Source organism: Panthera pardus, unplaced genomic scaffold, assembly GCF_024362965.1.
Source record: "Panthera pardus isolate Hobbes unplaced genomic scaffold, ASM2436296v1 HiC_scaffold_25, whole genome shotgun sequence".
Lineage (NCBI taxonomy): Eukaryota > Metazoa > Chordata > Mammalia > Carnivora > Felidae > Panthera > Panthera pardus.
In genome coordinates, this window is record NW_026526821.1 from 36,364,903 (window position 1) to 36,379,878 (window position 14,976).

The window sequence follows — 14,976 nt, forward strand, 5'->3', positions numbered from 1 at the left end:
TATTTCATATGCTATATTATTTAAACCAGAAATATTCTACCTCTTTGTTTTGGGGGAAAGAGCTCTTTATATTTAAGAAAAGAAGACATTAAAGTGACTGTTCCAGGCAACGAGGGACTTTAATCTAGCTGGTTGTAAAGGACAGACCGAGCCCCTGAAGCAGGCGTGAGGTGAACACAAGGCTGATCTTTCACACCTTGAGATTAAATTCTTATTTAAATCTTAAATTCTCAATGTCTGCGCTTTTGTCTTCTACCATCCTTTTATTAACATGAGTCTTTGACAGTAAATGTGGAGGTGTTGGACTGTATTCCTTCTCACAGTAGTCTGTCAGGGAAGCCTATGGCCGGATGGTCATGTGACTGGGAGCATGGTGTTTGACCTCCTGGGCCTCAGTCTCCTCATCTGCAAATGAAAAAGTTCGACCAGAGGTCAGCTGAGTCACCACAGGCTCTCCATTTCCGTGATCCCACCCAAGTGCTGCTGTGGCAGAGGGTTGGAGAGTGCATCTGGCTTTCATCACGTGCTCTGCTTCCTCCTCCATATCCTTGTCCTCCAGAGCAGGGATAGCGAGGCAGGCAGTGGCTTTCATGTAACTTTCAGAGTATTACAGCACTTTGTGTCCTCCATATTTGTCACAACAGCTTTTTAGAGCCAGAAATAAAAACAAGTTTTACTGAAAGGTAGTATACGGAGAAGAATTTGCTGATAGTGGCAACAAAAGCAAGCCCAAAATCCTTTACTGTGGTAACTGTTTTCAGTCAACTTTTGAAGATTACTGGGAAAAAAAATCTCCCCCAAAGAAAATTTATAAGTAATACATTTTCAGTCAAAAGGTAATGATATAATCAGCACTTGGCTGTCACGGTATTGCCAAGGATACCTGGTGGCCCAACAGCTGGGAGAAGGCAGGCACAAGATTCGGTATAATGGGATTTACCATTCAGGTTAATAAATTATCCTCTTCAGGTCTTAGCATTTAGTATGCCGGCATGTCCTACGACACTTCAACTCCATGAAATTCCAAGATTTGGCTTACCAAACCACATGTCCCTGTGGTTCAAAATGGTTCCTTTATTTCCCCCAAAGTGACTAATGCTCACCTTAAGGAGACCTCACCCCAAAAGGCTTCTGACTTGACTCACATTAACAACGTTCTAGAATCCACTGTTCTAGACCCAGCCTGTTGTCCATTTTCTTCCAGCTTTACCACCTCACCCTTAGCTCTCTCTTTTTGATATTTAGTCAGTTTTGCCAAGTCCTTTGATTTGGAGGCTTTAAAATAAAGCTACGAATATGTGAGTCACCTCCTACCCAGAGCATGAGGCTAGGTTTTTCCAGGGAGCCACACACAGCTGTGCCGCTCCACCTAGTCCTAACGTCCGGGCAGCAAGGCATGACTTAGCAAAGGTGGTCCGAGCACGATGGGACCTGCACATGGCTGGTGTTGGCTTGGCTGCAGTGTTGGCTCCAGCATTATGCCAGGAAGCCAGGCTTCCCTCTCAGAGCAAAGCAGATGGTTTGCTGCATATACTTGAAGTTGTTCCTTTAAAGTTTGTTCACGGACATGAAAATTGCTCCGAGACAGAGAGAGACAGAGACAGAGAATGAAGAAAAGCTAGTCAAGGAAGGATATGACTTTAGTCTCTATTCAGTGCCTCAGTGCTTTCATCTTTTTTTTTATCATTAGATCATCTCATGATTGGGATTTCATGAGCAATCAATTTGATTGCATTTTAGCAGTCACTTTATATAGTGAAAGTCTTAAGAATGTCCAGTTCCTTTTCAGAAAAAGGAACTAATTGTATGGATTAAAGCCATGTTTATTTTGAGTCCAGCACGAGTAGTCTTTGTACCCAAACAGTCCAGCTCGAACTGTTTCATTTGTAAACTTGAGGAAGCATGTTGGAGCCCTTTTTAGCCTAGAAATACCCTGTATATCTCTGTCTTCTTGCTCATTGATTTCAGCGTGGTCTTTTTATCTGCCCGTCCAGTTTAGCTGGGACTTTGTCTTTTCTTGCATTGCTGTGGTTCTGAAGGGAATGCTTCGCCAAGTGTGGTGTGGTCAGTTACTAGGTTATCTTGACCACATTGCACATGGTCTACCTTCCATTCGTCAAACCTGACTCATGGAAGGAAAGCCCCGTAACTATAGGGAGAAAGTTTGTGTTGTATGGGCCTTTGTTTTATTTTTGTCGTACTATTTTTAGTTCTAGCCTTATAGGGCATTTATGGCTAAATTTTAACAATCTTTGTTTCCATGTATGTCTTTCACATATTTTCTAGCTCAGTCATAGTTGAACCCTGCATGTGAAGCAAAATTCTTTAATTGTTAAAACAACAGTATGGGGCAAGGCTGCCTTTCTGTTGTGTGAACAATGCCAGAATGCTCAACTGTAAACGGATCTCTCTCTATTCCACAAGGCACTGCATCTTTGGGCTGCAAAATGAGAGCAGAAGAGAGATCAGTGTTTATATTTTATGTACAAATTCCCATTTGTGAATTAAATCAAGGATTTTCACTACTGTTGAGGAGTGTCTGTATTTGCAATAAAAGAAAAGTTTGGCTATCATTGCCCTTCAGGGCTTCTTAAAATTTTGTTCTCGTTTTAATTTTTGAAAATCATAAGAGATAAACCTGAGATGGCATTGAAGAAATTAGTGAAACAGGTTTGAGTTGACCTCGGCAACTCTGAGCCTTCTGCAGTCTGGGAGTTGGACCAGAATTATTAGTCCTTACACACCAGTTTTTAATCGAAGATAAGAAATTTAGATTTGTGTGCCATTTTTCCCCCCTTTCTCTACATTGGCTACATGCCACCTAAAGTGGACAGTGTCTTCCCATCATGTGGTGGACTTTTTAGAGTTTTGTCTTTCTTCTCATAAGTAACACTGATATATAAAAAAATAACACATTCCAGAAATTTGCTAGTGTTGTGGTACATTGACATTGAATTAAAACCATGTGTTTCTGTTGCCTAATAAATATTAATCTACTTTAAAGAAATATGAGAAGTTAAATTATTTTCACCATTAATCGGTGGATATAGTGCAGTTTTCACAAAAGCAAATGGGCACACACATTATCAATAAGAGCATAGAAGAAAAATCACATTACTGATTTCTTAGTTCTCTCTTCAGCCCATCATTCGGTGCTGTTCCTTTTTCAGTAGATTTCTAAACCTGCAGCCAGAAACTAATGAATGAAGGATGGTGGATGTTTAGGTTAAGAAAAGTGTTGAACCAAGTTTGAAAAATGGGAAATATTCGCATAAAAATTGCTGTGGCCTCTTCTCTTGAACAGATCAGAAGAGCTGATGACCAGCTGATGACCCCCCTCCCCCACCTAGCATCCTCACAAGACAATAGTCCACTGAAGCCGTGGGCGGGGCTGCCCCTGCTGGCTGGGTGGGGTCACAGTGAGATGCTCCACCTCCTGGATCCTTCCCTCATCCAGTCTTGCCTGGCCAGGGTGGGCACTTCACTGCTTTTACCTTCCTTTTAGAAAAGTGGAACTGAAGCAGAGGGAAATTAAATGAATTTCTCAGATCACAGACTGAACCAACATGGTTTTGAGCAAACCTCAGTAGCAAACTTAAACCTGGGGTGATACCCATGAGCACAGATAGCATTCTTTTCAGCTTTCACAGCTAAGTAAAAAAGCAAACGAAATGAAATGTTCAGTGTTGACTTTTTAATATGCACAATGTTGTCTCTTTGCATTTCATTAAATGAGAGAATTATATCTCATTTTTTAACTTGCTTTAGGAAGTCTGTTTACTGTTAAAAGAAACCATTGATTCAAGAGTTAAGGAGTACTTGGAAGTTCGTAAACAGCACAGGCCATCAAATACAGAATTCACAAGATCCAGTCCCTTGACCTTAAAAGGTAGGCACAGAGTACTTTGATTTTGGATAAAATTTCTGCTTTGTAGAGATGGCAATTATGTTTGACTCTGACTGTCATGTTAGTACAGTGATACATTTAAAAAATATGTTCTAATGAAGATGCTTTGTTTGGGTAAGGAAAATTAACCAAAAAGCCCTGGAGGGCTTTTAATGGTAAGCAAAATACATAAAAATAGAAAATAAAACATTCCTAAGGAAACTGTACTTTAAGGGACTTTTTTTTTTGACAAGTAGTCTTACAAATAGATTTACATTAATACTGACTTGATTTGCGGTTTTATGCTTTTTTAAGTGCTTTCATATATATGACACCCTATTTGAGAAGTTCTCAACTGGGGGTAGTCTTGCAGGAGGGGACATTTGGTAATGTCTGCAGACAGTTTTGGTTGTCATCACTGAAGTCGGAGGGGTTGGCAGGAAGCTACTGGCATCTAGTGAGTTAGAAGCCAAGGATGTCACTAAATATCCTGCAATACACAAGACAGTCCCTCACAACAAGGCATTATCTGGCCCAAAACATCAAGGGCACTGAGGTTGAACTGTCCTGCACTATTTCCTAACAACACTTTGAGAATGGTAATGTCCGAGTTGTAGGTGAAGAAGCTGAGGGTCTACAAGATTAAGAGCTCGCCCAAATAAAAGATCATCTTTTTGAGGATCAAGATGACCTTGTTTATTTGGCATCCCTCCCCCGCCCCCCCCAACGCTGTCCCCCTCCCGGCCTTACTTAGCCCAGTGCTTGATACCCATATTCAGTGACCTGTTGAAGGAAAGCATACCTGGGTGACAAGTGGCAGAACCTGATCCCAGATCCAGCTCTTCTCACTCCCAGCCCACTGTTCTTTCCACCTATCATTGCCGTGTTTTTAATTTTTTCCACTTTAGGTTGGCATTTCGTAACACTCTTGTGGTACAAGTACAGTCAACCTTGTGTTAATCCTCAGAGGACAGGGCTGGACTGCTGTGAACCACGTTATGCTAACGTGGCATCCCCCTAGGTTATGCTAATGCAGCATCCCATCCCCCACCCCCACTTCGTAGACATACTTAAACTACAGTGTTCACCTGGGCACAGCTGATAAGTAGGCAGACAGATTAATTTTACCCAAACTCAAAGCCTTGAATGGAATTTTCAGTCTAAACAATTTTGTGTTAGGTGACATTTTCTGGAATTTCACTTAGTAGTAGGATAAAGCTTGAGAAAAGCCATAGGAGCCTGCATCCTTTGTACTCCAACAGACCTGGCTAGTTTCATTTTCTGACTTGTACAAAAGGAGAAGGAACAGGGAAGGTTCTCAGACCTCCATTTCTGGCGTGCACGTGGCGTGGTCAGTACTGATTCTCAACTAGCCCTTCCCCTGCCTTCCTCTACTACTGAGTGGAAAATGCTAAATACTCAATTTTCCAGCCTGGTAGGGTACATGTGTTGTGTGTTGTTCTGGCCCCAAGATGAAAATCAAAGTCTTTGTTGGGCTCATGTGGGCAAGAAGTTTTTTATTTTATTTTATTTTATTTTATTTTATTTTATTTTATTTTATTTTATTTTATTTTATATATTTTTAAGAAATTTGTTTTTAAACAGAAAAGGGATCATTCTGTACAATTTTATAACCTATTTTTTTCACCTAACATAATATAGAAATCCTTTAAAACATGTACATGACCATTTTTAAAAAAATTTTTTAATGCGGTAAACTATACATATCATAAAATTTACCATTGTAACCATTTTCAAGTGTGTAGTTTAGTGGCATTAAGTACATTCACGTTGTTGTGCAGCCACTGCCACTTTCTATTGCCAGAACTTTTCATCGTCCCAAACTGGAATCCTTTACCCATTAAAGAATAACTCCCCATCGGGTGGGAGGGAGGGAAGGGTGGGTGATGCGTATTGGGGAGGGCACCTTTTGGGATGAGCACTGGGTGTTGTATGGAAACCAATTTGACAATAAATGTCATATTAAGAAAAAAAAAAGAGTAACTCCCCATCAGTCTCTTCCCTAGTCTCTTGTAACCAGTATTCTGCTTTCTGACTTTATGAATTTAGGTACTTGAGGTACCTCCTATAATGGAATCATACAGTATTTATCCTTTGGTGTCTCACTTTTTCACTTAGCATAATGTTTTCAAAGTACCTCCCTATTATAGCATTTATCAGAATTTTCTTTGTTTTTAATGTTTATTTATTTTCAAGAGAGAGACAGAGACAGTATAAGCAGGGGAGGGGCAGAGAGAGAGGGAGACACAGAATCTGAAGCAGGCTCCAGGCTCTGAGCCGTCAGCACAGAGCCCAACGCGGGGCTCGAACTCACAGACTGTGAGATCATGACCTAAGCCGAAGTCAGACGCTCAACCGACTGAGCTACCCAGGCGCCCCAAGAATTTTCTTTGTTTTTACAGCCAAATAGTATTCACACACACACACACACACACACACACACACACACACACACACACATTGTGTTTACTTGTTCATCTGTCACAGGATACTTGAGTTATTTCTACCATTTGGTTGTTGTGAATAATGCTGCTATGAACTTTTGTGTTCAGATACTTCTTTGAGTCCCTGCTTTCTGAGTCTCTGGCTGTATACCTCACAGTGGACTTGCCAGATTATATGGTCATTATTGGTTTAATTTTTTTGAGGAACTGTTATCCTGTTTTCCACAGTGACTATGTTTTACATTCTCACCAAGAATGGATCCCAGTTCCTCCATAATCTTGCCGGTACTTATTTTCTCTGGTTTTGATAATAGCCATCCTAGCAGTTGTGAAGTGGTATCTTATTGTGGCTTCAATTTGTGTTTCCCTCATGGGTAGTGATTTTGACCATCTTTTCATGTACTTATTGACTATTTGCATATCTTCTTTGGGGAAATGTCTGTCTGTGTCATTGGCCTGTTTTTTAATTGGGTTGTTTGCTTTTTTGTTTTTGAGTTGGAGGAGTTCTTTTATATATTCTGGATATTAATTCCTTATCAGGTATATGACCTGCAAATATTTTCTCCCATTGTGTGTTGCTTTTTCACTCTCAATAGTGTCCTTTGATGTGCGAATATTTTAAATTTTGATGTAGTCAATTTATGTATTTCATATTTTGCCACCTGTGCTTCATTACCGAATCCAGTGACATGAAGCTTTTCAAAAATTGTGTTTTCTTCTAAGAGCTTTATAGGTTTTATAGGTTTTGTTCCTTTTCATTATGTCTTTGATCCATTTTGAGTTAATTTTAAGGAAATGGTCCAACTATATTCCTTTGCATGTAGATATTCAGTTGTCCCACCACCATGTGTTGGAATGTCTGTCCTTTCCCCCATCAAGTGGTCGTGGCACCCTTATTGGAAATCTTTGATCATAAATGTGAGAGTTTAGGGGTGCCTGGGTGGCTCAGTTGGTTAACTGTTTGACTTCAACTCAGGTTATGATCTCACGCTTCATGAGTTCGAGCCCCATGTCAGACTCTGTGCTGACAGCTCAGAGCCTGGAGCCTGCTTTGGTTTGTGTCTCCCTCTCTCTCTCTGCCCCTCCCCCGCTCATGTTCTGTCTCTCTGTCTCTCTCTGTCTCTCTCAAAAATAAACATTAAAAATTAAAAAAATAAATAAATAAATGTGAGAGTTTATTTCTGGGCTCTCTGTTCTATTCCATTGTTCTAGATGTCTGTCTTTATGCCAGTACCACACTGTTTTGGTTACCATAACTTTGTAGTAAATTTTGAAATTAGGAAATAGGAGTCTTCCAACTTTCTTAATGGTTTTCAGAATTGTTTTGGCCATGCAGGGTTCACATCACCATTTTTAATGTATGTAGTATTCCATTAAATATCCATACTCTCTTTTATTGGTGGGACATTTATGTTGCATCTAGTGTTTACACTGTCATAAACAGCAGTACAGCAAATATCCTGATGATATACATGTTTGCACACTTCAATTTCTTTATAATGTTTTTATTTTAATGTTCATATTTTTATTAGTTTATAAATACTCCTTAAGGATATGAATACTTTGTATGTTTTATATGCTGCAAGTTTGTCATTTGCCTTTGACTTGGTTTATTTAACTGCGCAAGCACAAACAAGGAGAAGCCTGCGTTTGCCTCTTGGATTGCCTCTTGGAGCCTCCAGTGACTGGCCACTTGTGGAATGAGCACTGGCTTCCCTGTACTGAGATAAGTAGTGAGTGCCAGAGGGAGGCAAGATGATATAATGCACCGCTGTATTGTTCACTCTGTAGGAGAAAAGCTGTGTTAAGTATTCCTCGCTGAAAGTTAACTTGGAGCGAAAGCACTATCTTCCCTTTCCTTTCTACTTCTGGTAACAGTTAATCTTTAATGGAGCATATCTTGTGATGTTCATACCTTAGCCAGTCCCCTCCTTTGCTGCCAGCAAGCAGTCCCTGCTCCCGCCTCCCCTGGATACCTGCGCCCCCACAGCAGCCCCCTGGCTGGCTTCCTTGCGCCTGCTCTGGCCAGTGCCTCGCCTGCTCTTCACACTTCATTCAGTTCGTGTTATCCCTTAAAATCAGAGGTCTGGTCTTGTGAACCTCTTCCCCAAGGCTCCAAGGGTGCAAGCTAGGGTCCTTCGAGTAGCTGCCTGTCCAGCCTCATCTTGTCTCACTTTTTCCTTCTTTCTTGCTCCAGTCATAGCAGCTTAATTCCTTTCTTCCTAATCTCCATTCTTCTACTCATCTTGCTGCCTCTGCCCATGTTGGAGCCCTGGTCTCTACTTTCCCTGTGCTCAGTCTTCTCTCTGCTCAAAATCACTCCTCAGGAAGCTTATCCTGGAGACAGGTCTCCTTGTTATAGGCCCACAAGCATCCTGAACACCATTTCATGAATGTCTGTCTCTCCACAGACATGTAAGCCGCCTGAAGACAGGCTCTGCCCCTTTTATTACCATTGTGTCTCCAGCTTGGAGGACATTTTCTGCTTTGCAGTAGGTACTTAATAAATGCTTGTACAGATGATAAATTACACACATGTTATATATTTCCTCTTCCTAGTAAGGTCAAGGGTTTCCATAACCTCCCCATCCTGCCTTGTCTCCTCCTGCTACTCACTTTCCTGTCTCCCACAAGCCTGCATTCCTTATCCCTCTGCCTTTACATTTACAGGTTTTACCTTTGTCTGGAAAGCTCCTACTTAACCTTTAAGACCCAACTTAAATATTACTTCTCCAAAGTCTTCCTCAGTTTGTCTTCTTCTGGCACTTACCACCTTTAATGTATTTGTCACATTGTACTGTGACTGCGTTATAATCGGTTTACCTTTCTCCCACTCCTTCACTGGCAAAGATCGATTCTTTGCCACCCACAGAACCACTTTTCTTCTTCACTTTGCTGCATAACTCTAGAGCGTAAGCAGATAACTCTGTTTCTGGTTATAGGTGTTTAACTTCATACTCACTGGTTAATTTCCAAAAGGAAAGAGCATTGTTCATCTGTGTCTACCACAAGGTTCCTTTTCACAAAGAGGTTCATCTTGCTCTAGGCTGTGTGTACCTGCAGGGACGAAGTGGATACACGCACTGATATACTGCCACCTTATATTGTTTATTAACAGCGCCACAAAAAAGTGGAATCTGAATACGTGCTTTTACTCTTGCCTCAGAGCCAAAGACATCTCTCTACGTTTATCTAACTGCCTGTTCTCAGCTGTTCCCATAATCTTACTTAAATGCCTTTTTCAAGAGCAATTTCAAAGCCACTAACCGTAAGGCCTTGCCTATTTCCTCCTCAGTATCCAGTTCTTTGTCTCATGTTCCCTGAAAATAGAGTTGTCGTTACTGTTTGGTGGTTTGGATGAATGTGAGTGGTTTATGCTTTTGTGTAAAGCAGAAAACTTCTCTCATTTGCATGAGTTTCTTACCTTTTTCTATTTCTAGATCCATGTGACAATAATGTGCCTCATCACAGTACAGATACTCAGCACACAGTGCTGGCTGAGCTGAAGTCTCTAGGTAACCTTGCTGATTACTCAGATAAAATTTAGTATTATTCATGCTCTGAGTTTTTTTTTTTTATAAAAAAATAGCATAAATGGTTTTGAGACCATTTCCTTAATCTTACAATATAAAGGACCACAGGAAGTATTGACAAACTCAGCAGACAGCATAGCACAGACATTTGCTGATAGCTTCATCTTTTTAAAGTCACCTGTCATTTCAACAGATTCAGTAAAAATTAATGTTGTGATAAAGTTTTTTAAAAGACTTCACTGTCGATTTCTGTCAATTCTGTCTCATTAATGTTTTCCCCTTAGCCTTGCCAGTGCTAGGTATTACAGTGTTTTAATTTTTCCCAGTTTGACAGGCCAAAAATCAGAAAAGGAGATGCTGTGCTTTGATTTTTGTCTTTCACTTTAATGTACATATTGACTAAACTGCATATTTACAGCTGTTGCTCATCTTTGTATTGGGTTGTTTGCCTTTTTCTTCTTAATTTTTTCTCTTGTTCCCATTGTCCCTTCCTTGGTCAAGGCCTTCTTAATCAGCCCTTGAATTACTGCCACAGCCTCCTGATTTTCCTTCCAATTCATCTACACCTCTGCTGCCAGAGTGGTCTTTCGAAAACAAAACTGTGATAGTGTCCAGCTTAAAACTTTCTTTGGTCAGGAACCTTAATTGCCTAATATCCTTTATTTAATTTCATTTCTGCTTGAGACTAGCAGAATGGGTCTCGTTCTTAAGCAGAGTCAATTAAAGACATTATTAGATAGCTCACAGGATGTACCTGTGGGAGGCCTCCAAAGGCACACAGGCAGCAAAGCGTCAGCCATGAGATGAGGATGGCTTTGGTACATGTGCCATTTCAGCTACAGTCAAGACCGGGTATCAACCTCCACCCCAGTCTGAAGAAGATTGATTTCCGGGCACGTGGCCACAGCACCATGCTGCCCCTTGTGAGCCACTGCAATGTGAAACTAGGTCCCATGGCTGTACCCTGCTTGCAGGTAAGCCACGAAGGGCAGAATGTTTGTCTCTTCCCTTGGCAAAGTGAGATGTTACAACGCGGGAAGTTGCCAAAACCCAGGGAGGATGATCAGAAGTTTTGGTGAGTGGACACAAGTTACAAAATAACCATTCAAGTTTTCCTCTTGGCTTCCTTCGTCCACAAACTTCCAAACAACAGGCTTCTGCCTAAAGACACAGTTCTCCCAACGGCAGAGGAAGTAAGCTCAGCATCTCCTTTGAGACAGAGAGACAGACAGACAGACAGACAGACAGGCACGCAGACAGAGAGAACCCAGAGTCTCATGCCCTAGTCCAAACCCAGGCTTTCTGGGTGATGTTCATTCACAGCTCACATTTGTTAATTTATTGACTAAGTTAAGAAGTTTACATACCTTGCATAGAATAGTAAGGAAACACAAAGCTAAAAAACTTAGTTAACATATAAATATATACACGATACAGCGAGGATGACAGGATAGGAAGATGCCACCATTCTAACTTTTGCAATAAATAGTTGGTGTTTGTATCTGCCTTCCTTTAACATTTATTTCATATTCCCCTGGCCCTTAGCCAGTACCTCAGCTGATCAGGATTCTTTACCTGGCAAGGTGATCCAAACTTTCATTGGGATTTGGGCCAGCGGTGGTCCTGCCTTTTTGAGGTTGCCACAGTTCTCATTAACTTTTAACACTGGAAATGCGCCACTAGATAGAGCCGTTATACTCCCCGTGTTTTATCCACTTGCATCTGTTGTGTCATTATGGGCCAACGTTTCTACTCCCCTTTTGGTCTGTTTGTCTAATGGCGTAAAAAACCTGGAGTTATGTGGCACATTTAACCCTCAGCCTGGGTCATTGTTATCCTCTCTGTTCCAGTCTTCCTTTGAATACCAATGAAGCACAGTCATGAGGATGGAAAGCGAGCTTTTGCTGAGGTGGTCACTTCCCACTTCCACTCCCTGGTTCCAGGAATTCTTGCCAAGGGAACACATATTATTCTTCTGGTCACAGCATGTAGTAGATCTTTTAGGACTTCACCCCAGTTTGTATCACAACTGAATTTTCAGTAGACCCTTCTACCACTCTGTAAGGCCAGCTGCATTTGATCCTTGCTTGGTTGCTTAGTAGGACCATTGAATTTTATGAATATACTCGCTTATTTGTAAAATGAGTTTCTTGGTCAGAAACACTGTGGCGGTGATAGTGAGTGAGGCCTTCAGTAAGTCCGTGGGTGACGTGGCTGCCAAAAACATGGCAGACATAGAAAACACATCCAAATCCCAAATAAAGGGTCCATTCCAGTGAAAGTATTGTCTCCTCTGTAATGAAAGAGGTCCATTATAATCACCCACCACCACTGACCATGGGGCCATCTTCTTACAATAAGAGAGTTGGTAGAGAGACTCCTGTTAATTGTTGCTGTTGGTAGATTTGGCATTTGGCAGGGCTCCGTGTTGGTGAGGTTAAGTCCATGTTGTTGAGTCCAAGCATAATATTCATCCTTGCCACCAACGCCACATGGCTCACGAGCCCTTTAAGCAGATAAAATGGCACCTGGGGTAAGAGGCTGGCCAACATCCATGTGCAGGTCATTTTGTCCAGCTCATTACAAGAACTTCTTAATGGAGTCTTTTGGAGAACATTCACATAAGGTACACATACTTTCACACACACTCCACGTAGCTTTTCCCCAAATGTCCTTGTCACCAGTCCTTCTGAGTTCTTACCAGTGAATGGGTGAATGAATGTGTGTGTGTGTGTGTGTGTGCATGCACACACACACACACACACACATACACACACATACATTCTTCAGGCTATTTTTCCTTACAGGCCAAATGGACCCAAAGTGTACTCTTGAACATTCTGCCCACTGGACAGATTTTGTTTCTCCACCCCAAATGAGGTTATATCATTGCATTCATTCGCTTCTGGTTGATACTATCCTGTTGAGCAGAGCCATTGATTAGCCAGGCACAAATTTTTATCTGCTAATAAACGGGTCACTCAAGCTGTCACTCTTCCAGGTCATTTAATTAGGTCAAAGAAACACAAACATACCTACAAGTGTTTGTGCTTATTTCTTAGTAGTAAGAGTTGCAGGGTGCAAAAACTTGAATGAACTCTTTGACAGAATGAACTCTTTGATTTCCAGGGATTAGTATTGCTTTTGGTTTTGATGGGGGAAGGGAACTCCAGAGACTTTTTTTTGGCTTTTCCTTACTATGTAGCACTCCATGAGACATGGAGTCCAAGTTTAGTCCAAGTCCAACATGGTTGCAGGATAAGTTTATCCCAATTATGTACTCATCAAATGAGAAGAGAAGTACAGATTTTCACAGACCCGCTGGACCCTCTGGGAGATTAATTGAAACAAGTTTCTACTTATCACACTCTGGGGATCATAATGGAGATCTGGAACCCCAAGAATTAGCATTGTCTCAGAGCCAGTGTCTAATCATTCTCAAAAATTCTGGTTATTCCCCTTTTCTCATTGCACAGGAACTGTAGTAAACAGCTGTACATCCCAAGTGAAAGATTTATAGTCCTGACTTGAGGGATGCCTGGCTTTCTATTCAAGGAGATACAGTTCTGAGAACTGAGTCAAATCTGGGGACTGGGTAAGAGGCTGTGGCTCTCCTTCAAGGTAGCCCAAGTCAGGCCCCTGTTCACCAGACCTAGACTTTTTTTCTATTATATAATGTATTAATTTGCTAGGGCTCCCATAAAAAATTACCACCAACTGGGTGACTTAGACAAATTTATTTTCTCATAGTTCTGGAAGCTGGAATTCTGAGATCAAGGTGTCAGCAGGGTTGGTTTCTTTTGAGGCCTCTCTCCCTGGCTTGTAGATGTGGCCATTTTCTCCCTTTGGCTTCACGTGATTTTCCCTTTATTTGTATCTGTGTTCTGTTTTCCTTTTATGTAATACAGACACCAGTCATACTGGATTCAGGCCCACTCTAATGACCTCATTTTAGCTTAATTACCTCTTTAAAGATTCTGTATCCAAATACAGTTGCCTTCTGAGGTGCTGGGGATTAGGATTTCAACATAGAAGTTTTGGAGAGATACAGTTCAGCCTATAGCATACAGTTTAGGGCCTAAAGTATGCTTTCCATTTTATTCGGAGTTATGCACATATCTGTTAACCAATAAGCCAAAGATGTCAGTGGATTGAGCCACTGACAGAGTTCCTCCCAAGGTTACTACTGAGTTGTGGCCCTCTAGTGGACCAAGTGACTTGGCCAGCCATGGGCCTTAGTTGACTGCAGATTTTAGGCTATCCAGTCACCAGATGACACATCCACTCTTGGGCTTTCATGGTCTGTAGACACCATGTCTGTCATGGTCATTAGCCTTCTCAGCAACTACCTCTCATGCCCCAAGGTGGCTGCCTGCCCAGGAACAGGCCTGGCAGTAGTGTCCTCTCCATGTTGGCCCCCCAGCATTGTGCAGAGCGTTCTGGGGGAACATAGGGCAATCACTTGGCACAGTGGCAAACATTTTAGTACCAGATTCAGGCACCAAGCGGTCTGGCTATTCAGGAGAATGCTAGGCAAGCCAACTGCCCAGTGCTTATAGAGTTTGCTAGACCTACAACTGGACCCATGGGAGGCCAAGTTCAAGAGGAGCCCCTCTCTTCCAAGAGGGAGAGGAGTCGCTGGTCCCAGATGGCTTTGGCCAGGCAATCTTGGGAGAGCTTCTGTGGTCATTTATCAACTTGTCACTGCAGCCTGACTCACAGGCCCCAGAACATCATACTCTTACCTCTGCATCTTTACACATGTTGCCCTCCTCTCCCTGCAACTCTCTTCTCTTTCCACATTGGTGGGTCATCTCCTCCTCCTCCTGCAGGCCTGTGCCTGGGTGTCACTCCTCCTGAGGAGCTCTATCTGATTCTGCGCACCTCTCTCTGGGAGCTGCCTCCACCCTTTCCCATGTGCTCAGTCCACCCTCAGCAGTAGCAGCACTTACCAGTCCAGTTGCTTCCTTGCTTCCCAGACAGACTTCATTTCCTTCGAGGGCCAGGGCTCTTGTGCTGTTCATCACCCAGTGCGGAGCCTGTTACTCAGGAGGAACGCAAGCATTGGAAGAAATAAAGGAACAAATTGTAG

The 14,976-nt window shown here is 41.9% G+C and overlaps 1 protein-coding gene across 1 annotated transcript in view; it reads left to right on the forward strand.

Annotated features, from left to right (window-relative positions):
* The window catches only part of SLX4IP (SLX4 interacting protein), a 176,633-nt gene that overhangs the window by 110,873 nt on the left and 50,784 nt on the right, over positions 1-14,976 (forward strand). Inside the window, exon 4 of the mRNA XM_019462516.2 lies at positions 3,769-3,889. Within this exon, the coding sequence (XP_019318061.2) occupies positions 3,769-3,889 (121 nt within the window). The remainder of the gene's footprint in view (positions 1-3,768; positions 3,890-14,976) is intronic.